This window comes from Sinohyriopsis cumingii, chromosome 8 (assembly GCF_028554795.1).
Source record: "Sinohyriopsis cumingii isolate HCF-2022 chromosome 8, ASM2855479v2, whole genome shotgun sequence".
NCBI lineage: Eukaryota > Metazoa > Mollusca > Bivalvia > Unionida > Unionidae > Sinohyriopsis > Sinohyriopsis cumingii.
In genome coordinates, this window is record NC_142968.1 from 68,591,071 (window position 1) to 68,618,539 (window position 27,469).

The 27,469-nt window shown below is 36.4% G+C and overlaps 2 protein-coding genes across 2 annotated transcripts in view; both read left to right on the plus strand.

Annotated features, from left to right (window-relative positions):
- The window catches only part of LOC149793761 (protein AAR2 homolog), a 38,817-nt gene extending 22,113 nt beyond the window's left edge, over nt 1-16,704 (plus strand). Inside the window, exons 3-5 of the mRNA XM_089967747.1 lie at nt 2,376-2,476; nt 12,280-12,376; nt 15,929-16,704. Coding sequence (XP_089823873.1) covers nt 2,376-2,476; nt 12,280-12,376; nt 15,929-16,655 — 925 coding nt within the window. The 3' untranslated portion in view covers nt 16,656-16,704. The remainder of the gene's footprint in view (nt 1-2,375; nt 2,477-12,279; nt 12,377-15,928) is intronic.
- A 10,075-nt stretch (nt 16,705-26,779) lies between these two features.
- Nucleotides 26,780-27,469, plus strand: part of LOC149793762 (beta-galactosidase-1-like protein 2) — a 29,662-nt gene continuing 28,972 nt past the window's right edge. Inside the window, exon 1 of the mRNA XM_089967748.1 lies at nt 26,780-27,294. Coding sequence (XP_089823874.1) covers nt 26,951-27,294 — 344 coding nt within the window. The 5' untranslated portion in view covers nt 26,780-26,950. The remainder of the gene's footprint in view (nt 27,295-27,469) is intronic.

Here is a 27,469-nt window from a genome sequence, read left to right on the forward strand (position 1 = left end):
TAGATTTGCCATATAGCCTGTTTGGATAACCAATTAGCCGCAGTGGCCCTCGTTACTTTTGCAGCGCTTGCAAGCTTACCAATTGCGGCCTTCCCCTTCCAGTATCCTCTCGGAGAATAATAGATGGATTCCATGTTGTTATTATAAACGCTAGCGTTTTCAATTACCAGCGCGAGAAGCTCCGCTTCCAATCATTAATTTACCTTTCATAGCCGATTTTACCAACCATGAGGCCAATTTTTCTTTGAAGGATTTATCAGGAATAGCATTTAGCGCGTGAATTAATTTTACGTCCGCGATATGACGCTGTTGCAGATCGCTACTTTTGTAGTAAGCAACATCATGAGCATGACACGCCTTATCGATAGCGTTTATTGGATACTCACCGGGTTTGGGCTGATTTTGATCATCGAGTCTGATATCTAATCGTGTTCCGGGGCCACAGTAGCTATATCCTGGGAGGTGTTTTTCTCCTGGATACTTTGCCCACGGGGTTCCGGGGAGTTTTGATAACTTGGCTGCAATATCACCTCCTTGCTTTTTTTTTAAAACATCTCCGGGTCTAATAGAAATAAATCTAAATTTCTTTATACCGCATTGTACACACTTGCCAGTAAGCGCCGATCTGTTATTTCTTGTTGTAACTGTTGTCATATCATTTGTGCCAGTACGCACTCTACACTTTACACAATATAGATCCATAATTTATGTATAGAGACATGAATATAATTGACTTTTCAGCGACTAAAACAAGAGAACCAGTTAAGCATGTTGCAGCGTTACCAAACTCGATCCGGATGATTATCATCGGACCATCTGGATCCGGCAAGACGCAATTGTTACTCAATTTAATAATGAGATGGATGAAATGGGATAAGTTGTATTTGGTTGCTCCTAGCGTAGATGATCAACGATGCTATGAGGTGTTGAAAGATTTCAACGAGAATGCATCAGCGATCGCTAAAAAAAATGTTATTGAGTTTATTACAGATATCAATGATGCACCAGGTATCGATGATATTGATGGCGACGTTAACAATCTAGTCGTGTACGATGATGTTATGTTAGACAATCAAAAAAACCCAGCTAGGATATTTTCCAGAGGCAGGCATAAAAACACTGACGTGATATATGTCACTCAACGATACACTCAAATTCCAAAAGTAATCAGAGACAACTGTAATATTCTTGCTGTATTCAACGGCGTTGATACACACACGCTACGAAATATTTGGCAGACATGGTGCGGCGGTGACATGGACTTTAATGGTTTTCGAAACTTTTTTAGTCCTGCTCAGTCGACCCCACATGGATTTGTAACGATAAATTTACATGATCCTCGGACACGATATCGTATCGGACTTGACCAAATATTCGGTTAAATCATAGCAGCAGGGGGGGCGATGACATCGACGCGGTCGTCGATGTGTTTACCGGACGCTGACGACGCTGGGATCGGCGCGCAGAAGGTATTAATTAAACCAAATGACGTCCGGACGATCCCCTCGATGACGACGTCATTTTTTTTTTACCAGGCGCTGACGACACCGGATCCGCTGAGTGCAGAAAGTACTAATTAAGCCAAATGACGTTTGGACAAAATGTCGGATTCGCCCCCCCTGCTGCTCTTTTTGATTATTATATCCCCATCATTGTACAAGTCATGATAAAACCTACTTTTCCACAAAGCTGATCTAAAATCAGGTGTACACCTAACACCAGTTGTGTGAAGGAAACACTTTGATGGAATCAAAGTAAAAGAACAAAATCTACATAAAAAGTAGTCTTTTTATTTGATATAATTTGTTTACGGTATATAGTAAACTCATCAGAAGCACATGATCTTGGTGCTTGTATCAAACTAGCTATGGGAAAAATACCAGGACTGATAACCTTTTTTTATCAATTTTAGAAACAAAATTATATTCACATCGGCCTGTGGTTTTATTGAAAATCGATTTTATGGGGTCAATAAATCCTTTATCCACCTTATCAAAAGTGACCATTTAATAATAATATTACTGCATATATTTACTTTTAGATTTATTGAGCTGTAAACTGCACAGTGCCACATCTGCTGTGGCATAATGCAGACAGATCTAGGTTTGTGCAGTTTTTTAGGCATCATCAGTCAAACATAGACACTGCTCTGCAGGCACTTTATGTAATGGTACCGTAGATTAGGATCTGTGTTGTTCACAGTTGGACTTGACTTAGAAGTGAGTATAGATGGTACCTGGTAAAATATTTTCAAACATTTATTTACTTTATCAATTTTGGTATTCATTTTTTATATTTTTTTCTCCATTGCTCACTTTGTCAAACACAACTAGATGCTTCTCTGGTTCTTATAACACAGCATTTTTGTTTCACAGTTCAAGAAGTAAAAAAGGTGACACAGGGCCAAGAACTGGTTTCTTCTACAACTTTCAGCGACGGGAAATTGTTGTTAGAAAATGGGACAAGTATAATGAAGGTATGGTAACATGGATCGAATCTTACTATAACATTAGAACTTAAAGTCGGTATGTGTTTTATGAACATTAATGTGGTTTGTCTTAAAATTTATTCAATTCTTATGTGGCTGATGCATTAAAATTTACTATAACTGAAAGCTTTCCACATGATTCCATGAATTCATTGGCATTAGTGCTGATGTGGAATGTAAAATTGTTAAAACTCATGCTGCAGGTGGCTGAATAAAAGGCAACACCTACCATTGTACTTACATATCAGTTATTAAAATATTCGCTTTTGGATAGTAAACCAAGAATTGTTTAAGAATAGCCTTAAAAAGTAACTTCTTGTGTTTTTTTATTAAAAAAAGTGGATTTTCAGAATTTTCTTTATTGTCTGCTCATTGTATAAATGTATAGGAAAAAATGCAATACAAATAGTTAATAATTCATTAAGGCCAGTTGTTAGGTCTCCCTCCCCAAAGGACATATTGGTTTTGTGCTGTTTGTTCATCATGGATATTATTATTATTATTATTATTAAGTCAAGGATTTGGGACCTGTTGTAATTTTCCTGAAGTCACTTATTTTTTAAACTTAGTTCAGGCTTTTTCTGGTAAGGAAGTCCAATGGCAAACCAGGCCAATCGTCAACATCAATTCATACTTCCACCAAAACTCAAAATGGAGATTGCATGACCTGTCTACCTCTCCATCTGTCAGAACAAATTTTCCATCTGTCATGATTAGGGCTGAAATGTTACACATGGTCCGTGAATCAATATGATTCATGATACGCAGCCTGCGGTACGATATATATCGATAGACATATGAACATGATGATCTTTCCATCAAAATAGAAGCATACATGCCAACCATTATGCTTTTGGCATAATCATTATACTTTTTTTCACTAAATTATGCCTTACGCATAAATGTATATGGATTACATGATTTCATTGTATCCCCCTTCCAATAAAAATATTTTCTTGTTTTTATTAACCATCCAATTCATCCCACAGACTATATTCTAGAAAAGACGACTCCTTCATAACTACAATATAAGAGTATGCTTGTCTGTAAACTTGCATGCACTTTCCTAACAGTATTATGTTCTGTTAATAGTGGCTGTTCTATTTCCAAGAAACATGCTGGTTTCTACTTTCAGTCTTTTGACCTCGGATTCTATGTGTATCATCTGTCTGGCTTAGGAGAGAACAGACTGGTTTTTAATCTTTACTTGCAGATTCTTTGTTCTACTTCATGTTTGGTACAGAACCAGTCTGTAGGATATTTGCTGCTAAATGTCAGTCAGATTTATTCAAGTTGATTTTCTAGGAGAGATTCACGCCCATTGCAGGCTGTGGCAATGATTTTAATATTATTCATGGTGGTAAATTTGGTGTGGAGCAATACCTGAAAACTAAAGAAATCTTGAATTATACTAACTCTGATACTAAGGTAACTTCTCTTTTACAGCCAAAATCAAATGTTATAAATGCAGAGGTGTTATTTACCAAGTTCTTAATAGAACACGGACTACCCCTAGTGGTAGAAGACTACGTTGGTCCTGTGATCAATTGCAGAATACATGCATGTCCAAGAGCAAAATCATCTATTATTGTTCGGTGTTTAGCTGAAGATACTTCACTTAAAACAGTAGAAGCCATGAAAATTGGGTTGTTTAGTATTGCCACACCTGGAAGTAGTAATTATGATGATAAAAAAGTTGTACTCGGTCTGTGTAAGAGACTTTCACAATGAAAAGGGCAGAGTCAGAGTGCTCTTATTTTATTACCAGAATTAACAGTAAATTCCACTGTAGAAAACATTTTTGATTTGCATAATGTTTTTGAATAAACGTGATATAAATTGGCAGAACTGTATGGTTTTCAGCTGATAATGCAGCAGTGATAACTGGAATTCATAAAGGAGTTGCATTCTATATTTTGAAAAATGTCCCAGGTTGTCATTTGATGCACCTTGCTGCATGAAAGGCTGCCAATAAATGGCTGCCAATTAATTGAATGCCTGAAGTATCAAGTTACCATTCTACCTGACAATGTACTTCATCTTATTTCCCAGCTAAACAATCCAATAAAGATATAAATTTCCTCTTCTTTGTCAGATTACAAAAGGAATGTTGTTTTTTTACCTTTCGATTGCTGGCAGTGAGAGATTGTTTTGTATTGTAAAAAAAAAATAAAACTGAATTCATATCCAGGCTCAATAATCTAGTACTTAGTGCTCTGCTGGTGTGCAAAACGTTCATGGTCTCAGCTGGTACAAAGTGTTTTGAAATGTAACATGAAAGTCTGTTGCTGATCTAAAAGTGCTACATATGAAAACTTGAAGCAGTAGTTGATTTTTAAAGACAGTAGGAGTTTTTAAAAAAAATCATTTTATACATACACTCATTGAATTTGTATCATGTTGTATGTGGTTTACTCTTTTTGTTCTTAGATTACTCTTTTTCTTCTCAGATTACTCTTTTTGTCCACTTGGATTACACTTTTTCCTTGCCAGGGGTTGGCATGTATGCAGAAGAAATAATGCAATTTCCTCATGCAAAGAAAATCTTATCTGGATCAAATCTGGGCATTGGAATAAAGTTGAATACCAACAAAATCTATCACATTTTATATTCTGCTCATGCAGAAGACTGCTGCAGCCACAGGTACTTGTATTTGTTAGTGAAGAAGGAAACACAGTTGATTGCACCCAGTCCTATTCTTCATTTTTTTAAAACTTACAAAAGATGATAAACTTGAGCAGTTTGAAATCTGCCCCATTGCTCATTCTATGCTAACATTTATTTTATCAATCCCTTCATTCACTGGCTAAATATCTCGGCATAAAAAAGAGAAATTACACATTTGTTCCCCATGTACAGTGACAGGATTTTATCGTAATGGAGACCCCCTCCCCTGTTATAAAAGAAGAAAGAAGGGGGAGGAAGAAATGGTCATAGGTCAATATTTATCTAAACTTCAATATCTGTCTTTCTTCCTGCTCCACTTTCTTAGAGCTCTACTGACAGATGTCATCTCTAAGCATTAATCTGTTAATTACATCTGAGCATACTTTGCTCCTTTTCTTTTTATTAATATCGTTCTTTGCTTATGTTGGGAAACTGATCTTTGTGACTGATATTTATAATTTTCCAGAGCTCACAGATACATGTGCTTCAAAACAGGATTTTTCACTAACATAAATTTCCTTTGTTAGATCTGTAGTTTACTGACTACTATGCCAAATTTCTTATCTGTTCCATAATGCTGTTTACGGGTATTTAGTCCATCAGTGCTTGTGCAGACAGAGGTATTACAATAAATATCTTTGCCTATTAATTTCATTTTTTACCATTATTTTATTCAGTTTACCTGAACCCTGATATGAATACATCTATATGGTTTTGTAGCATATGATTCTCAAGGCAAAAAATTGATTAATTAAAATAAATGAAAATTGCATTATACTTTTAAATTGTCTATTTTAGTTTAATTAAATGCCCTTTGTACCTTTAATTTCGAAACACCATTGAAAGGGTTATGCCATCTGTTTTTTGTCCATCCAGCCTGTACATCTGACTTGTATTTAACACCATTTTGCGCTCAAAATCACTCACTGGTATTTCCATTAACGCTTTCCCAGCTCCAAAATAATCTGATACGCTTCATAACTTTAAAAATTATTGTCATCATCACTATCATCAGCAAGTATTTGCCAAACAAAATCATAATGAACCACGCCGGGAATCAGACATTTTGGGTTTTGTAAATAGCCCATATTTTAAACATGCATTTGTAAAACTTTCTTCATGAATGGTTTCAAACTATGCCATAATGCTTATTCCTGGGCATGTTGTGCTAATCAGATTTAGTTTCACAACCATTCATGTCGTGCTTGAAGTTGATGAATCCAGATGTGGAATAGTTGCTGTTCAAAAAACATGACAAGAATGGTTAAATAAAAATGTATACTTCAAGCACATTTTCATATGTGGGACTTTCAACAAATTTGTGGGAGTTCTCACCTTTCACTGTTCTCCAAACATGCAAATTCGTTAAAATTTTTTGCACGATTTGCGCACTGGCACACCTTGACAGCATCTGCACTTAAGTACTGGACATATCTAATGACTTTCCTGTGAAGTCTGTCAATTGCCCTGCCAATATTTCCTGTTTGTCATGCAGAGAATAAGGTACATTGATTTCTGATTGGTAGTTATTGTTTAACCTGGGCTGGAAAAATAATAACCACAAATGAGAATTCAATTTAACATATTTCACTGTGCAACACGCTAGTAGCATAGCTTTAAAATCAACCAAAGGTGTCAAGATACAATTTAAAGTAGAAACTTCATGTGAAAGTGGTTATTAAATGATGAATAATGTATACTTCATTATACACGTGGAACACATTTGGAATGTATAGTATATGCTGAACATACTTCTGTGTTAAGATAATTAGTATGGAAGGGCGGTGGGTGGGAGACAGATTACAAACCATGTCATTGTGTCAACTGGTAGAGAGCAAATGGGTATTCTCAAATAGTCTTTTTCATTTTTACTAATAAACATGAGTACTTGTGACTGCAAATGCTGTTTCAGATGGATTATAATTTTACTCAATAACAAGGTAACTAATAATGATCACTACTGAAGAATAAACTAACAGGCATATGGTAAGTATCATTTTGTATTGACTCTCCGTCTCTTGTATTGATATTTGTATCATTTCAGCAAAAGCACCGATGCATCACTATATCGATGAATCTTTTCACACCTAGTCTTGATGTAACCAATGCATTTTTTCACATTGCTATCCATCTGTCCTCAGTAATTCATGTGGTTTACATAGTGAATTGTTATTAGTTTCATACTCTTCTTTTTGTAAGCTTGATCTTGACATCCTTAGGACTCTGAAACTCATCAAGAAGCAAGAAGGCTGTCCACTCCAAAGGCTTATGAGGGAATGAGGCCTGTCTTCAGGGATTGTTAGCCCCAATTACTATTAAGGGCTACCACACTATCGTATCAGACACTTTCTGTCATCTTGGCAGAGAGGATCTTGACCGTGACGAAGATATTTAAGACATGTTGGCTGACTGACTTTCATAGGCCTCACACTCAAACTCTTTCCTAAATTTTGACTTGGTTGAATTCAAACAAAGTAAAGCATTTTGCTGAAGTTCCTCTCATACAAAATTTATTTTCTGATAGTGTTAACTTCAGCATGCAGAGTTGGTGACTTACATGCCCTCTCTGTTGACCAAGCCTATTATCAGTTTCAACACAGCAGTCCTTGTTATGCAATCTAGTTTTGTTACCAGGAATAGGTTGCTGTTAGTGGGCAATCAGAAAGTCATCATGCAACCTATCCCCTGTATCGGCACAAGATTCATTACATGCTCTGAAACTTTATCTGAAGCAAACAGAACCAATTCATGGAGCTTGAAGGAATCATTTTCTTCCAGTTAAACCTGGGAAATGGCCATAACCTCTCATGCCCTCTCATCATGATTGAAGTGGGTAATATGCATGGCATACCAGTACTCCGATATTTCATTAGAACAGAGTGGCCACAAGAAAATCTATGCTTATGAGATCTCCGTGAGCCTTGCCTTTGACCGTAATGTTTTTAGTAGAGACTGTTCGCTGGCATGCACAGTCGACCTTCTCAGGTTTTAATCTGAGACCTAGCTCGACAGTGACACACACTGGATCTGGTAGGCCTAGTCTCAGTTGCACAGGTGGTTATCAGACACAATTGACATCAGCAGAACCTCTGGACATACACCCTAATATGCAGCTTTCACCTGTAAATGTTATATTTGTAAGAAGATTTCATTTGTAATTTCTTCTTCCTAAATGTAAACCATGTCACATCAAGATGTGCTGCCTGTAAGTTAGGAGAATGAATTATCCTTCTTCTGGGGAATTGAACTGTCTTGCTTTGAAGCTTACCCAAGGTATAGGTATCCACCTATTACTTATTGCCCCGTTGTTACTGAGATTGGGGAAAGTATTTAACACATTAACCCCTGGAGCTTTTTGCTATTTTTGCCTGAAAATCGAGTAGGAAACACATTTTGAAAGCTATTTCTGAATAGACTCGAAAATACCAAATCCCCGGTCATCTTTCAATAACACTGTCTAGTTGTGTTAGAAACATCATTTTTCGTTGGCTATTTGACTTGCGCATGAGCAGAAGGGTAAAAGTTGGACTTTTTTGTGTGTGTGCAAAACGGAGCCTTATTTTTGTATGGAGACCACTCTTTATTCCAAAAGCCCATCTTATCCTACTTTTTGCAAAGGCTCATCTGTCTGTTTGCTGTTCATACTGGTTTGCCTTAGATCTGAGACCAAAAAGTATAAAATCCATACACAAAATCGGATTACGATCACGTGCAAATTTTGGGCAAAAAAAAGTTGGGTCCAAAATATTAGGTTTTTCTATCTGTATTTTGTAGTGCAACTAGAACTTCCAGATTATTTGGTATCATTGTAGAGCTTCACCTGTCTACCTTTCTATAATACCACACACTTTAGTGTATCTTGCATGACCATGACGCTACAGAGCTCGGCAGTAGGCTACTACTTCCTGCCCCGTAAAGTCGTCGCATGGGGTTAATGTGTTAAAGGAGAAAGCAAATGTTTCAGTAAATTGTTTCATAGAATACTTACTCAACTGTATTTCTTTAAAACCCTCCCAACTTCCCACAATGTGAGCATCCTGTTCATGATGTTCTGTTCAGCTTAAAACTTGCACTGCTTGTTGTTGGTTAGGGGAGATGATGGTAAGAGCTATGTCCCATTACATATTATAGATAGGAAAGACAAAGTGTTATGATTTGGGAGGGCCGGATTCTGGAGGTAGTAGGGCTTTTATTCCTAAAGTTAACATGGTCAGGTAAATATTTTAGAAGAAAAATAATTTACTGATAAATTTGCTTTTCTCTAGGTGCAAGATGGAGAGTCAAATATCCCCTTGGTGTCAGAACTGAGGGTCAGATTGAATAAAAAACAAATCATGATATCACAACTGGGTTTCAGATTAAAATATTGTGGGTTCTCTGATGTACAAAAGAGGGTAAAGAGAACACTGGAGTACTTTGCAAGTTATTAAAATTTGTGTAAAATCTGACTTGCATTGAAGTGAGATGCAGTCAGAAACACCATACGGTTGTTATTTTAACTCTTTCATTTTAGAAGAGATTACAGATGTGGTTGCTAATTCAAAGATTAATGACATGTGGTTTAATAGTTTTATTGTCTTTTCATTAGCCTAAGAACTGGATAATCGTACCCAAAATTGGTATTGATTATTGGTTTCATAATGTTGATAAATTGTTGTTGGGTGTTTTGTCATTTGTTTTGACAAGTGTAGATAAATGGCTCCAAGTAAAGTAATTTGACTGGTAGGCCCACGATGTTCACTACACCTTCCTATGCTGCTCTATATGATCCATTCACATGGCACCACAGGAATTTGGCTAGTTGGCCCATGCTGTGCTCTACACCATCCTACATTATTATACACTGTCATTTCACATAACACCACAGGAATTTGGCTGGGTGGCCCATGCTGTGCACTACACTATCCTACATTGTTATACACTGTCATTTCACATGGCACCACAGGAATTTGGCTGGTTGGCCCATGCTGTGCACTACACCATCCTACATTGTTATACACTGTTATTTCACATGGCACCACAGGAATTTGGCTGGGTGGCCCATGCTGTGCACTACACCATCCTACATTGTTATACACTGTCATTTCACATGGCACCACATGAATTTGGCTGGTTGGCCCATGTTGTGCACTACACCATCCTACATTGCTATACACTGTCATTTCACATGGCACCACAGGAATTTGGCTGGTTGGCCCATGCTGTGCACTACACCATCCTACATTGTTATACACTGTCATTTCACATGGCACCACAGGAATTTGGCTGGGTAGCCCATGCCATGCACTACACCATCCTGTATTGTTATACACTGTCATTTCACATGGCACCACAGGAATTTGGCTGGGTGGCCCATGCTGTGCACTACACCATCCTACATTGTTATACACTGTCATTTCACATGGGACCACAGGAATTTGGCTGGTTGGCCCATGCTGTGCACTACAACATCCTACATTGTTATACACTGTTATTTCACATGGTACCACAATAATTTACTTGGTGGGCCCATGCTGTGCACTAGACCATCCTACATTGTTATACACTGTCATTTCACATGGCACCACAATAATTTGCTTGGTGGGCCCATGCTGTGCACTACACCATCCTATATTGCTCAACATGATCCATTCAGATGACACCACAGGAATTCGACTTAAGATAATCATTATAATATTTTCCATACAGTTATTTATTATGATTTATTGTATTTTTATTGAATGGTAAGAAAAACAAGGACAGTCAGTTAGCATAAGGTAGAGTAAAAAAGGATGATGCTAAATTGTTTACATCCAGCTTTCATAATATTCTGAGATAGACTGAACTTGTCAACTTCTTAGTACTTTATGGTAGTCATTAGATAATTTGTGAAATTTTACAATCAGTATCCAACAAGATTATAATGTGAAGTCTGTGAAAGAGATAGCACATAAGTAGCTTACAGCATGTCAGCGCCAGTGAGAATTGAATCTAATGTTCTTGCCCTCATTGGTTAAGAAGAGTCAGATTTGTTTGAGTGTGTGATTTAAATTTTTAACATAGCTTTCACATTTATTCAGTCATATCATTACGATGCCTGCAGTGTGGCAGTTTATAGTGAAGTCTAGCACTGGGGCATCATGTCACAGGCATTTGACATCATGTCCCACCCAGTCACATTTTTCTGACAACAGGCCAACCAGTCCTAATACCAATCTCTTAATGCTGAGCACCAAGCGAGGTAGCTGCTAGTACCATTTTTATAATTCTTTGATATGACTTGTCTGGGGTTTGAACCTGTGACCTCCTGCATCTGAGGGAGATGCTCTAGCCACTTAGGCCACTGGAGTGGTTGATTCAGATTTGTCAGTTTTTGTTATGTCAAGCTGTCAATTGTTTTTGTTATGTCAAGCTGTCAGTTGTTTTTGTTATGTCAGGCATTGAACTGTCTTCCTGAAACCTTGATTACCAAACTTTTGCATCAGTATTTATAATTAGGTCACCTTACTATAAAGTCAGGTGAGCTTATAATACATTGCTGCAGCTGGCATGGGTCTTCCAGTGTCTGTTATGGGTCATTCATCAAGACTTTCTAATTTAAACTTCTTTTCAAATACCACTGAACTGGCTGCTATTACTGAAAACAGAAACACCTTTAAATGTCCTCTTTAGAAACCATTCAACAGAATGTGACCTGATTTGACAGAAAGCATTGTAGCACTTAGTTCCAATTTCCTCTGCACGATATAACCAATAATGTGTTGAAAGGGCAGATAAAACCAAGCAAGCAACCAGCCAACTGTATGCTTATAGAGAGATATCAGTTTGAGTTAGATTTACTCCCCTTGAAGAAAGGTGTTTCTTATCATTTGGGTTAACCTTTATTAAACATTATTGGCAGTAACAGTAACTTTTTAGCACTGCAAGTGGAGTTTCTAAGTATACTTGATATGATTTCAGTACCCACAAATTAAAAAATAAAAAAGGAACAAAAAGTAACAAGTAAAAAGTAAATAAAAAGGGACTTTTAAAAAATAGAATCGATCCACTTATGAGATTTCTCATCCATTGTATTTAATCAGATTCTGGGCAGATGAAACTAACATTTATTTCCAAAGCCAATTTATGTTTTCTTCAAATTAAGATGTGAAGACTGACCCTGTATCAGAAGACGAAATGGAGAGATACCGAAGCAATATGGAAAATATGGATAGGTTCCTTGGACCATACCCGTATGAAAAGTAAGTACACACTCATATCTTTATGAAAAGTAAGTACACACTCATATCTGTATGAAAAGTAAGTACACACTCATATCTTTATGAAAAGTAAGTACACACTCATATCTTTATGAAAAGTAAGTACACACTCATATCTGTATGAAAAGTAAGTACACACTCATATCTTTATGAAAAGTAAGTACACACTCGTATCTTTATAAAAAGTACACACTCATATCTTTATGAAAAGTAAGTACACACTCATATCTTTATGGAAAAGTAAGTACACACTCATATCTTTATGAAAAGTAAGTACACACTCATATCTTTATGAAAAGTAAGTACACACTCATATCTTTATAAAAAGTACACACTCATATCTTTATGAAAAGTAAGTACACACTCATATCTTTATGGAAAAGTAAGTACACACTCATATCTTTATGAAAAGTAAGTACACACTCATATCTTTATGAAAAGTAAGTACACACTCATATCTATATGAAAAGTAAGCACACACTGGTATCCATATGACAAGTAAGTTAACACTAGTACCCATATAATAAGTAAGTACCCATATAACGAGTAAGTACACACTGATACCCTTATGACAAGTAAGTACACACTAGTACCCATATGACAAGCACACACTGGTGCTGATATGACAGCTGCTTCAAAGGGGAATAACTTATAAATATATCAACATCCTATGCATTTGGAGATCCATTGATTGCAGGAAAAAGTGAGAAACTATGCATTTTATGGGCACTAACAAGCAAGACTTCGCTTGAAATTTTGTTCACGTTATATATAATAAAACTTGTTTCTCACAAGAAGTTCATTTTACCCATTAAATGTTGTCAAAGATAATAATACAATTCTGAAGCACAAATATATAAATTGAAAAGGTCCAAGAGTAGAAACTTGCAGTACTAAAGGCAGGGACTGTTACTAAGGACAGCACTGTTGTAATATAGTTTCAGGAAAACAATTAAGCACTTTTTATATTGTATTCATATATAGGTTATTAAATGAGTACTGACAAAGATTGGACCCAAGGTCATGTGACACATTATGTGTGAGCTTGTAAAGGCATTCTGTACCATATGAACGAGGGCCAAATATTTTTCAATACTCCATCCATAACCTTTTTATTATATACTTAAATATAAGAGTATTATTCTTTCTGTTATAGGAATAACACAATTGAGGCAAAATATTATTTCACCTTTTTGTTGAATATTTTACACATTGTTGATTCTGTGAATGAAATCTGAGCGCAGTAATGCATAATACTGATGTGCTGTGGAAGTTTGTACAAACATGGGGTGATTCTTATTCAACAGTGAATTAAATTAAGCATGTTAAGGAAAATGAAATGTTATGTAGCCCAACAAACACGTTGAAATATTGGTATCAGAAAGAAAAAAAAGAGACAAAACATTAATGAAATTTGAAGCTGCAGTTACGAAAAATGGGCCAGAATAATTCTGTCAACGGTTTAGCCATTGTGATTGTCCTTATTCGTTGTTGCCGTCATGTTGGCTTGTAAGTTTGAAATGTATTGTGTGCATCATGATTATTGTGAATGTATTGTGGCCCATTGGACTTAGATAATGCCAGAAATAATGGAGATACATTTATTTTGGAGGTGTTTGTGTTTCATTAAATACCTAGTACAGGATAAAACCATGTTATTCAGAGTGGATTAAAGAGCTTGGTCATTGATATCTCGTATCCAAGGTCAGTTAGACTTAGTTATTACTAGCAGTCCATTTTCAGCATTTTTATAAATCATATTTTCACTTTTATTTTTTTCTCATTAAAAACTGAAGTCTTGTGGGTGTATTTTGATTCTCTTGTTCTATTTAGATTGAATGATATTTTCTAATCTGTTTTATGTAATGAATAATATTAAATAGTGATGGGAATCGGTAATTGGTTGCACTTAACTAACTGATAATCGATTATAATTGGTTACTAAGAGCAAATTTTTATTTTTGTTTGTTATTCAGTTATATCTTTGATCAATAGTTCAAGATGTTTGTAAATGTACTGGAGTAATCTCTTTTAATAACATGTATACTTTAACCTGATAATAATATTACATTTTCGTCTGTTGTGTTGTGTGCTATTTTTGTTCTACATTTTTGTTAAATGAACGCAACTTTTTATGGCTGATAAGTCATATGCAGCTGAAATATTGGTACAATCCTCCAAAATCCTTTAATTCATATGTGATGTGTCTATAATTTTAAGTGTAGAAGGACATGGTTTTCTTGTTTGTCATTGTTTACAAATACTACAAATAATGTTGCATTTAAACTGAAACAAATCATCAAAATGTCTTTAAATTTATAAACTCAACAATTTATCAACTTGATCATGTAATAATGGCTATATGTTCCTAATTATGAAATTTTGCACCTATGAAATATCATATGGTTTTATATTTTTAGTTGTGAAGGGAATTATGAAATTTCAGGTCAACTTTAGTGGCTATGAGTTTTACTAACCTTTGTGCTTTGCATACAACTAAAAAGTAGTCTCCCTTTACACATAATCGATTATGGAGTTTCACAATCGATTACTTATTGGTTCGCTCAGCCAACTGATGATCAATTATAATTGATAATCGGAACAACACTAATATTAAATATCATTATTCTTAGACAATCAGTTCTCAAACATTGGTGTCATGTAGAAAGGGTTGCTGTCATTGTTGGTGGGCATCAGATTTATGACATGCTCAGTGTTTGATATTTCTGTCGACATTTTTATTTAGCAATAGCCAGGAGTAGTTCATTGAATGTGGGCATTTGTTTACCACATAAGGAAGCAATACTGCATTCATTACAGCTGGGTGTTAGACAATAGCAACTATATGAAGCTAATAGGGTTGTTTCTAAAGTATATAATAAGACACTCTTTAATATTTGTTGTTGTTATTGTTGTTATAGGGTTTCAAGCCATCTTTCAGCACACGATAGGCTATGCATGGTGGCCAGTATAAATGGTGGAGGAAGAACCTGGGTTAGAACCAGAAAGAACCACCGACCCACGAGAAGCTACCATCAAGCTTTCTCACGTACCCCCATTGGCCGAACCCGAGACTCGAACACAGACAGATGTGAGATGGCAGTGATCCATAATGGTGAGTGCTTTGGACCAATCTGCCACTCGGGGCCCCTTTAAAATTCAAGCATGTTCAAAACCGAAAATGGAATCAGTCTTGAGAGTTAAGAATATACATACTGTATGTATTCATTTATAAGCTGAGTCCAACTGCAAACTGCACAAACCCAGATCCATAATTGCAAAATGCACTAGCAGATCTGGGTCTGTGTAGTTTGGTAGGAGTAATCAGTAGAACAAACAACTAAGACCATGAACTGCCAGTGTGTTGTGCAAGGGCAGGTCAGAGTCTGTGTTGTTTGCAATTGGACTTGACTAATAAGTGAGTGAGTATATAGAATGATAATAATTTTGAAAATATTGGACAGGGTTTTTTTTTGCTCGAAGATTTAATATCATCTTTGGTTTAAGAGTATGTTCTTGTTTTGTTTATTACAGCTACAAAAAATGGGTATCCATGTCCAGCTATGTGACTGCAGATTTGTTGAACAGATTGCAGCCAGAAAACAGACGCATATCTTCTGTCACAGAGTTCATGTCTGAGGCCAGTGACAGCAAAAGCCGTCTGGCTGCCATCCAGTCAAAAATGGAGACTGAATCAGATTCAAGAGATAAGTTACCTGAGCTGACAACAAAACCAGAAACAGTGGTTCATTTTACCAAACTTCACGATCAAAAGTATCCTCAAGGCTCCAGTCCGGATGAGATTACTAAGCACAGTCTGGATTCTAGTTATGTTTTAGAACAGACAATAAAATCATCATACCAGTCTAAGGAAATGGACTTGCTTGGAGAAATCCAGTTCTCCTTTATCTGTTTTTTGATTGGTCAGGTTTATGATGCATTTGACCAATGGAAGAAACTGGTACATTTGATGTGCAACAGCAAAGAGGCCTTAGGAAAGCATAATGAGTTGTACATGAACTTGATCAGTGTATTGCACTACCAAATTCGAGAGATCCCTGAGGACTTTTTCGTAGATATCGTATCACAGTATAATTTTCTTACAAATACTTTGCATGAATTTTTCTGTAATATAGAAGATGGGAACCCTGATGGAGCTTTGAAGAGAAGAGCATTAAAGTTCCGTGATCATTTGACAGAGAAATTTAAATGGGACTTCACCTCTGAACCTGATGATTTCGCACCAGTTGTTGTTGAGTAAATTTGTGTTTTGGTGAAATAAAATTATTATGGCAATTTCTACAACCGTTTTCAATGTTGGAAAGAATTTCATACACTGGCCTTAAGGCGAGGGTATAATGTTCTGGTAATGTCTGTCCATCTGCCTATCCATTTGCTTTCCACATGATAACAAAGTTTCTTCACATATCTTCACAATGCAAGAACCTTTTGATTTCACTGTCTGAAGGGCAAGGTCACTAGGACAGTCCAAGTTAAATATGTTTCCATGCAGTTTGTGGGTTCTGCTTCATGTGCTTTCTCCAGGCATTGTAGATGGGTAGCTCAGTAAAATGCAAAGAATCCTGTTGATTTTGGTTGGGGGGTCAGTGTTCAAGGTCACTGTGATTGACCAGTGTAAAATGGTTTCCATGTTTTAACATGAGTTATGCTTCATATACCTTCATCAAACTTTGCATATGGAAGAATGATTTGATGGTTTAAAGGTAATAGAGCAAAGCCACCATAATTTAGTTGTGAACATGACAATTCCATGATGTAGATGTGAACATGACAATTCCATGATGTAGTTGTGAGCATTGACAGTTCCATTATGTAGTTATGAGCATGACAATTCCGTGATGTAGTTGTGAGCATGAAAATTCCATGATGTAGTTGTGAGCATGACAGTTCCATGATGTAGTTGTGAGCAGTGAGCATGACAATTCCATGATGTAGTTGTGAGCATGACAGTTGCATGATGTAGTTGCACTTAATGATAATTATCATGATATTCAGCGAAAACCCTCTGAACAAATAACCCTTGTGACCCAAAAATTGTTTCAGTTATGAGATGTTTTCATTTTTCTGAGGTTTTTGCAGATGTGAAAAAGTCTCATTTGAGTGCTTATGTGACTTATGTGAGATAGAATATAGTTATGAGAGCATCAGTGTCTGTGTGTGTAAAAGTGCACAAAATTAAGAAAGCTGTTCATTTTTGTTTTAATTTATTTTAAATACATGCATTCAATGAAGAATTAGTTGAGGGCTGTTCCAGTAAAACATACCTGGGACCCAGGGAAGGCACTTTTGATGTGGGGTACTCACCTATAGTTTGCAATTTAGAATTTTCTTTATCATTTTAATATGAATTCAATGAAATTAAAATATCTTCGCATATATTTTTTTAAAAACTGCGTTCTCTGGGTACCGTATATGTTTAAATGGAACAGCCCTGAACAATATACATTCCTACTGAAAATCGTATCTAGACACATGAATAAAGTTGCTCCACATATAAATACAGTCCTCCTCACAAGAAACATCTGAGGTTTGAGATAGCATTACTTTTATAACTTTTCAATAAGTCTATTGGCATTTCGATTGATACACCACAATGTTTAAATACTCCATATAATTTATAATGTTCATAGTTCAAGAACATGGATTGAAGAAGGCATGAAGTGTTGTCTATTTTTATACTTCTTTTTACAACTAATGTGGCTTGTGTTAATGACTCATTTTCTTGTGCCATATCCAAATAATGCTCATCCTTGGCAGTTATAATATTTTAAAAAATCTCTGTATAAGCTCAGTTTCAGGGTATGTCATATCACTGGCAGGTGGCCTAGAACATACATTCTCATCATCATATTCATCGCTTTCACAAAACTGAGCACATTTTCACTCTTCAAGTTGTCAAAATTATCCTCAACAGGAACATCATTGTCAAAATTATATTGGCACTCGGGGTCAGTGTCCAGTCATAATTCATGTGCCAGTCAAACCAAGGGAATATCATCTTCTTTGTCATCCACTGGTGTCATTGTCCACATTAATAGGGAAGCCGGCAATTTCAAAGCACGTCTTGATTTTACCAGGCATTGTCACAGACCAAGCATTAAGAATCCAGTGCATAACATCCAACAGATTAATTTGGTCACAAAGTTCACTAACCTTGTTCTCACAATCAGTCTTAGCCACAAGACCATGCAGCACATGTTTCCGATATCTAACCTGCAGAAATTATGACCTGGTCAGGAAGCTGTAAACATGATATCGTGTTAGCATGTAGTCATGTGACTCAGGTGAAGATCCAGGTCTGTGTGATGTAGCTTTATCCAAGAACATAATGACATGTCTCATCTGCTGACTTGTATGTTTGGTTACATTATCCATTTAGTGAATACCTGCGTAGTCATCCATGATTTCCTGTTAGCTGCTTATGGCAAATTTGTAACATTATTATTGACCTTGAAGCAGTGGGGCTTCTGAGCTTCTGCTGCTTAGTTGGTCTCCATTGTCAAAGCATTAAAATCAGGCCACTTGTCTGATTAATAAAGTGCTATTTTAAATAATACAACAAGGAAAAATGCCCTGTTGATGATGTATGCAAATGAATAGCATTAATCATAATTAGAGAATTAGCAGATAAACATAGACTTTCTTAAATGGCTTACAGATCAGACCTACTACAGTACCTGTAAACTGTAATTAATCTGTTCTAGCATGTGTCAGGAAATTTACAGCTCAAAAATATTAACAAGTTTCAATTGAGTTTCAGTTTTATGGGGTATTTTGAAGCATAAAATAGAAATTTGGGATCAGAATTTGTGTCTGTTTTTTAGGTTAATGAGGTTTCCTGTTTGTTGAGGAAAAATGATGATATTAAAGAAGGAAAAATTCAGTACTACAAAAAAAACCGGTCTTGAGTGGGTTCTGGTATACTGAGGTTTCAGTTTTGAGGGGTTTCACTGCACAAGAAATCAGTTTGAGAAAGAAACTCTATGTCTCTGCACCTAAAGTATTACAGATTTTGGCACAGTACTTTTGTATATTAGTATCCATTTGTTATACATAACTTACCAGACAAATTCCCTTACCAGACAAGTTCCCTTACTCTGCAAGAGAAAGCACAATGCTGAGTGATAAACACACAAACTATTCTTAGATATGGTTAGAATCATGTTGGAAGGTTATATTTGTCGTTAAAAATTCAGGTGTAAAATATAGTTTATTAATTTAATGTGAATACAGAAAAACTTTCAATCCCATAATGCTTTGCCAAAACCAAAATGGCAGACAAAACCTTAAATCGAAACCACACAACTGTATTTAAGTCTCTTGTCTGGAAATATTTCGGATTTCAAGGGTAAAATAATTGCAAATACAGTATTAACAAAACAACATGAATTATTATAATACCTGTTTAGTATCATGATTTGTATTGTTTCACAACCTAGCGGGCAATGCACAGCTCCATTAATCACATTTGTATCCATTGGTTGCCAGAGCTTTTTAGAATGGGACTGACACCTAGGTAGGTTTTAATATAAAGTCAATTTTTTACCACCAGTTTTTGGGCTCAAGTTTTGCAAACTTTACCCAATGGTTCTGTTGAAATTTGTGTACAGATTCTTAGAAAAAGCATTTGATTTTAAAAATATTAATATAATAATTACTAACTGAATAGGTATGACATGTTTAGGAAAATCTCTATCAATTTATCTGCAAGACTGTCTGTTTGGCTGTATATAAATCTATTAAGCAGACTGTGTACTTTTGTGATGTACAGTAAACAGATTTTTACACTTTATGATGTGCATGTTACATGGCTACAGAGAATAAAACAATGTAAATCCTAATGAAATGGCTTGCTCTGTAATAAGATTACTGTATGTACTCACATATAAGTCAAGTCCAAATGCAATCTGCACAAACCTTAATCTGTCATTGTATAATGAGCCAGCAGATATGGGTCAGTGCAGTTTGTTAGGATTTCTCAGTAGCACAAAAATCATAGAGCCTGATCTTCAAGCACATTATGTGATGGCAGATCAGGGTCTGTGTTGTTTGCAGTTGGACTTGCATGTGAGAGTGTACATGGTAATTGACAGTATGCATGCATGGATAAGATACATGTATAGGGCTTGTTGCAAATGGTATGACATTTGGGCTGATAATATGGGTAGATAAGGCTTGCTGTATATGGTGTTAAGTTTGGGCTGATAATATGGGTAGATAAGGCTTGCTGTATATGGTATTAAGTTTGGGCTGATAATATGGGTAGATAAGGCCATTTGATGTTTATGGTATTAAGTTTGGGCCAAGTGGTTAGAGCATCTGCCTCCCATGCGAGAAGTTGTGGGTTTGAATCCCATCCGAGTCATTTCAAAGACTTACAAAAGTGGTAGTTGTAGCTGCCTCGCTTGGCACTCAGCATTCAGAGGTTAGTAATAGGACTGGTCAGCCTGTTGTCAGGATAATGTGACTGGGTGGGACATCATGCTACATGTTTGCGGCATGATGCCCCAGTTCCAGGCATCACTTTAATCTGCCATACTGCAGACATCATAGTAATATGACTGGAAAATTGTTCAAGCTAAAATCCAAATCACACACACACAGACACACACACACACAGGTACGTTTGGGCCAGTAATATGGGTAGATAAGGCTTGCTGTATATGGCATTACATTTTTGATGATAATATGGGTAGATAACCTGTTTGAATCAGTTAATGAGCTTACTAGAAAAGGATCAATATCCCAAGTAATGCATAGGCTGAATATAACCATGATGGTCATTGTCACGGAATGGTGTAAATGTTATTCATTAAATACATGTACTTGGGTTTCGTTTTTTTTCGATGTACAATGATACCGGAGGGTGATTATATATATGGACTGTTGTATTTCGAAATCGTGAGTACGATTCGTCCTATGCCACACGTGCAAGGTGCTTTCGATATGGCAAAACGAAAAGTCTAAACGTATAAATACTTTACTGCATGTAAAGTGTCTTTACAATACTAATGGTTTTGTCAGCAAGCGGCCTGCTTAAAGGATTTGCACAACTCCAGCTGTAGGGGTAGGTAATTTTTTGGTCTTAAGTGATAACTAGTGTATTACCATTGCATGTTTGTTATATAGTTTTCTTTATACAGCATAATGCGTGCATTTTTTTATTCTTGTTGCAACGTAGTATAGGATTTATATTGGTAATGTAAAGCTACATTTTTTTTAAAGAATTGTTTACTATAGTCTTATTGAGCAGGGTTAGGTTTACTATTGAACCTGCCATCTTGTAATTGCCATAATAATATAATCTTTATAACTTACCATGTATGACGTACTTACGTTATTATGTCTGTATCAAGTTTAGTACACTGTATCAGGTATATTTTCAGCTGTCTGAGGGTAGGAATATCCGGGGTGTCCGGTGTTGTCTGAGGATAGGAATATCCGGGGTGTCCGGTGTTGTCTGAGGATAGGAATATCCGGGGTGTCCGGTGTTGTCTGAGGGTAGGAATATCCGGGGTGTCCGGTGTTGTCTGAGTGTAGAAACGTCCGTTTGTCCGGAGCGTTTAAGGTGCTGGAATGTCTAATGTTTAGTGTCTGGAGTGTCTAATGTCAAGAGTGACTAAGGTGACCCAGCCGTAGAGCCGTCAAAGGACCAGGGTGTCCGGAGGGTCTAATATTTGGAGTGTCAGGAGGGTCTAATGTTCCGAGTGATCATAGTATTCCGAGGGTCCGGAGTCTGTGGCAGTTGTGAAATAGATTCGTAGGAGCTGTGGAGCGGATATGGTGCAGGGGTAACGGAGTGTATCTCCATACATGTATTTTATTAGCTGTAGGCTAGTTTTGGGTTAGTAAGACCCAGTGTATCATTCAGGACTGGACAGATAGATGGTATATCCGTTCTTGTGTTTAGCAACATAATTTCGCTACCTGAGCGAATACATTTTTACTATGAGTGAAAAGCTTACATCGTTTACTATTTGAGTGAACTATATTCATCTTTCCATTATTGAATCATTTGTGAATCACTTATCCTGTGGTTTTGTGTTAAATTTCGCTACCTGAGCGAATACATTTTTACTATGAGTAAAAAGCTTGCATCGTTTACTATTTGAGTGAACTATGTTCATCTTTCCATTATTGAATCATTTGTGAATCATTTATCATGTGTTTTTTTTGTTACTGAACTAATTTATTCGTATTTTTATTTCCATCTTTGAATCTGTGCGTTTTATGTTAAATAAATCCAATATTTGGATTATAAATACGCCCACATCTTCATAATCTACTGCTCATATAAATCACCACATTAAACCATATATATCTGTGTCGTCAAAACGTGTTCTGTTGTCAATCCGAAATATCCCACCCGGTTATCTTGTTACAGTCATGGTTAGGGGGTTACAGGAATCAGTAACATGTTCAATCACAAAACTAGACATTTCAAGGTCTTTTCAATTTTAGAACAAGACTAATGATTTTCTCTTCAAATTTGTTGAGATCTCTCAGAATTTTTGTAATGGAAATAACACATAATAATTAATTACATGCAGGAAAGATTCATCAGTAAATCTCTGAGTTATTGCTCCATGTTTTACTTAAAGTTCTTGTTTTAATTTATTTTATTTCTTAATTGTTACATGTACTCCAGAGCCCTTGGCAAGGTTTTTGATATTTTGTACTATATAATAAAGTTTTGTTTTCATTTGAAAATGCTGAATTCTGAGTCGAATAGTACAAGTGTAACAAGTGTTACAATGGATATTGGAGGAATAGTGAAAGAACAAAATACTAGGAGTATTTACTTCACCCATCTATTTTCCGTCCATTCATTTGTCGATATGCCAATCAATATGTATGTACAATATGTATGTACATACATTTTTGTTCACATTTTATATTGACAGATTTCAATAAATAAAAAAATAAATAAGACTGCAGCATGCAACTCAAGATGCTACGACTTAAGGACTCCAACTGATCTTGCTTTACATTCAATAACCTATAAATATAAACAGCATAATCTCTTTAATTGACCAGTGTTTATGTTTTGTTGGCTGATTTGATCAAATTCTGATCAAGACTTCTTTCATTTAGTACCTGGCAGTTTTAATCCTTTGTTGCATAAGAGTTGACTGCCACAAAACATTAGTGATTATATTTATATAGATGTGCCAAATTTAAAGATTAGAAAGATGTTCGTCTTGCCAAGTTTCATACGTGTAGCACCATCAAAGACGTGAACATTACTGCTATTGAAATAGCTTGCAGATACTCCTTTTTTTGAAAAAACGCATTAATACCCAAGTTGATATCAGGCTTTATATAAAAAATGCACTAACACAAGTTGATCTTGGGTATGATATAAATAACACATTAACACCAAATTTGTTATCAGACTATATTAAGGAGACTTTGGAAAAGTTATATTTTAATCTTGATGTATTGTTAACTGTGGCAGTGTGACATATAACCTTGTTAGGAGTCGAGCATTATGACATGAATTCTTGTTTGGAGTATGGAATTATGACAGATTCTTGTTAGGAGTACAGAGTTGTGACATATCCATGTTAGCAGTATGGAATTATGACATATTCTTGTTAGGATTATGGCATTATGCCATACACTCCATAACCTTGTTAGGAGGATGGCACTATGACATATATAGCTGTTAGGACTATGGTGTTATGACATCCTTGCTAGGAGTATGGCATTATGACATATATCCTTGTTAGGAGTATGGCATTTTATTAGGAGTGTGGCATTATGACACATATCCTTGTTAGGAGTATGGCATTATGACGTATATCCTTGTTAGGAGTATGGCATTTTATTAGGAGTGTGGCATCATGACACATATCCTTGTTAGACATATAGCATTATGATATATATCCTTCTTGGAAGTATGGCATTTTGACATATATGCTTGTTAGGAGTATGACACACACTGTACATTCTTGTTAGGAATATTACATGCACTGTATATCATTTGTAGGAGTGTAGGCATTATGACATATATACCTATTAGGAGTATGGTGTTATGACATACACTGTAAATTCTTGTTATTAGTATATCTTTTTGAACCACTAAAGATATTGTTATTGTAATGAAACTTTGTCTAGATATACATCATGAGTTTGTTTTGCGGATCAAAGCAACAGTCCCTACCTCAGTGTCAAGGACATGGCAAGGAAAAATGCAATTTTGTGACATGTATTCTCCACAGCATAACTTTTGAATCATTGAAGAAATTTTAAGAACTTTACCCAGTTAAATATCATGTATAGATGGTGTGTCACATGCCATAGCCACGCCCCCTAACTCAAGGCTAGGGTCGTAGCAAGGGAAGATGTAACTCTGACCAGTGTCCATGTTTGGTGAATAACTTTTTAACTGCTTTCGATATTTTTATTGTAATTTAATTGATCAAATATAGTTTGAGTAACACACAGTGCATCGTTCTCTGGCCCCTTTTTGGGCCCCTCTTTGTATACTATTGTTGCTTTGCCAGACATGAGGTCAGTGCAGCCAGTATATGTTAATAAGCTAGTAACTAAATTTAGATACTGTCATGTAGAACCAATCAGACGACCGGGTTGGAGCACGTGAACAAACATTGTCTGTTGTATGAGGCATTCAGTCAGCAACTGGGACGCCTGTGGAGATGTGTACTTTTCAGTGTCGACGCTGCATTTAACTTAAAAAAATTATCTGCGGAAAGAACCACCCGCCTCCCCTCCTTCCATCATGTCATTCATTTTGGGGCATTACCTGCATAGCATACTGTTCCAGTTCTGTTCTCGGGCTTATTGCCCAAGTTCATGCATTCATAACTTGCTTGATTTCCATTTTGTCAGTACTTGAATATACTTTAGGCTATGTATACTTCATACATGTTTCCCGTGGTGCATGTAGGAAGTATCGGCTGATGTTTGTTACCATAGCAATCCTCGGGATCAGACTTATCGAGTTTCGGTTATCTGTTTCCATATATCTCGTATCAGCCGTTTGCGGCTCCACATACAGGTGTCGAACACTGCACAACCCTACAAACTCCTCAGAGTCTCTCTTCCTGAGGTATTCCTATGGAACAAAGGGCCATTGCCAAGTTTCAGGCACTCACAACTTTGCTTTTGAACCCCCAGTTTGTGTCAATACTTAAATGTAATCAACTATTATGCCCATATATACTTCGTAGCCGCTTCCTAAAGTGCATGTATGGAGTATCGGCTGAAGTTTGTTATCATGGCATCCTCAGGATCAGACTTGTCGAGTTTCGGTTATCAGTGTCCCTATATACCTCGTATCAGCCTCTTGCGGCTCCACATACGTGTCGGACACACTTCACAACTCTACATACTCCCACAAGTCTCTTTTCCTGAGGCATTCCTATAGAACAAACAGTTCAGAGCTAGGCTGGTGCAGTGTGCTGTGACAGGACTTTCCCCCCGTTATACCAAAGATTATTTTATATGTACAATAAAGTGTCTATTGAACCTATGTATTGTGTGTTATTTAAACGAAACTTTAGTTAGTAATATATCTTAATTTGACATTGCCTTGCGTGTTCCATTACAGCTTCTGTCTCAAGGTCATAGTCGCAACAATAGATAATACTCGTCGGTAGCCTTTCTCCATGCCCAGCGACCCCGTTTGCAACAGTCAAGTCCCTAGTTCAGAGGTTGAGGTAATTAATAGGAAAAATCTAAATGCTCGAATGGGCAATATCCCAAAGTTGACTACTGTATGTGACTTGATAATCTCGAAGTAAAAGCTCGGTGATTCTTAAAACATGCTTATTGTTAAGATTTTCCCTAAAGATATAATGAAAAATTTTGTGGAACTACGTAGGAACTCAATAGCAAATGTGAGTTTTCTTTTACAATATGGCCTAGAAGGGATTTGCAATAATATTACACTTCGCTAAGAGAATGGGCCTTTTTGGAGCTATCATGCGCGTGCTGTTGCGTACATATGTCCATTATCCACTTTGTTTTGCATCTAAAAATGCTGGAATCTGAGAATTCACGACGTGCCTTCAAGCTCGTTTATGTTTAGTCTCATCTAGCTTATGAAAATTTTACCGAATTTGTAAAGGAACTTAAAAAAGACCACAAAGAAAACACACATGATGCAAAACTTCATGAAGATCTGTCAATACATTATAAAAATCATGTCAAACCAACTACTTATTGAGGGATTGAATTATGGACCGCCACAGGCATGTCTCTTTCGTGTGAAGTCTCATATAATCTCCGTAGCATGTATAAAGATTTGATTCAACCAATAGTTACGCTATCAAATAAGTAACGGATTTGTCGCCAACGCAGAGATGAACACGCCTTCTTTCCAACGAAGCATGTCACAAATTTTATCTAGAACAAAATGAAATTATCAAGCGGTGACGCAGGGAATTGTCAATGGATATCTAACATTCCTTCGTAGCCTAAGAGTATGCTATAACAAAGTAATAATGTTTCAGTGACTGCTTACAACTCGGCTCAGAAGCATCAGTGCTACAGGGTACGCATTTAGCCATGCTATCGAAACAAATATTACTTACAAAAACTAACGTTGCTCTCGCAATCGCAGGGCTGGCCGTTACAGCTGCTGCAGTAGTTTTGTTGGCGGTAATTCCAATCCCTCCAAAGACAGACGGACAAAACGCAAGTCCAAACACCCACGAGGATGTGTGCCAAATGGCTCACGGAGAGCCATACCGTAGAGGAGGATCACTTCAATTTCGAGACCGAACGTTTTTTCTAGGGTCTAGGTCCATAAGAATCATTAGCGGGGCCATGCACTATTTCCGGGTACATCCGGATCATTGGAGAGATCGAATGATGAAACTAAAGGCGTGCGGAATGAATACACTTGAAACGTAAGAAACATTAACTTCCCTTACTTTGTACTCAATTCATTGTTCACGCGTTCTCCCTATTACTTTCCCGTCATTTATTTTCTTTCTCAATTTGTCTTTCTTTTATCTTTTTATCTTTTTCTTTCGGTTTTTAACCTTCTGAACTCGTGATCAGTGGACTGAATCCGATCAGGAC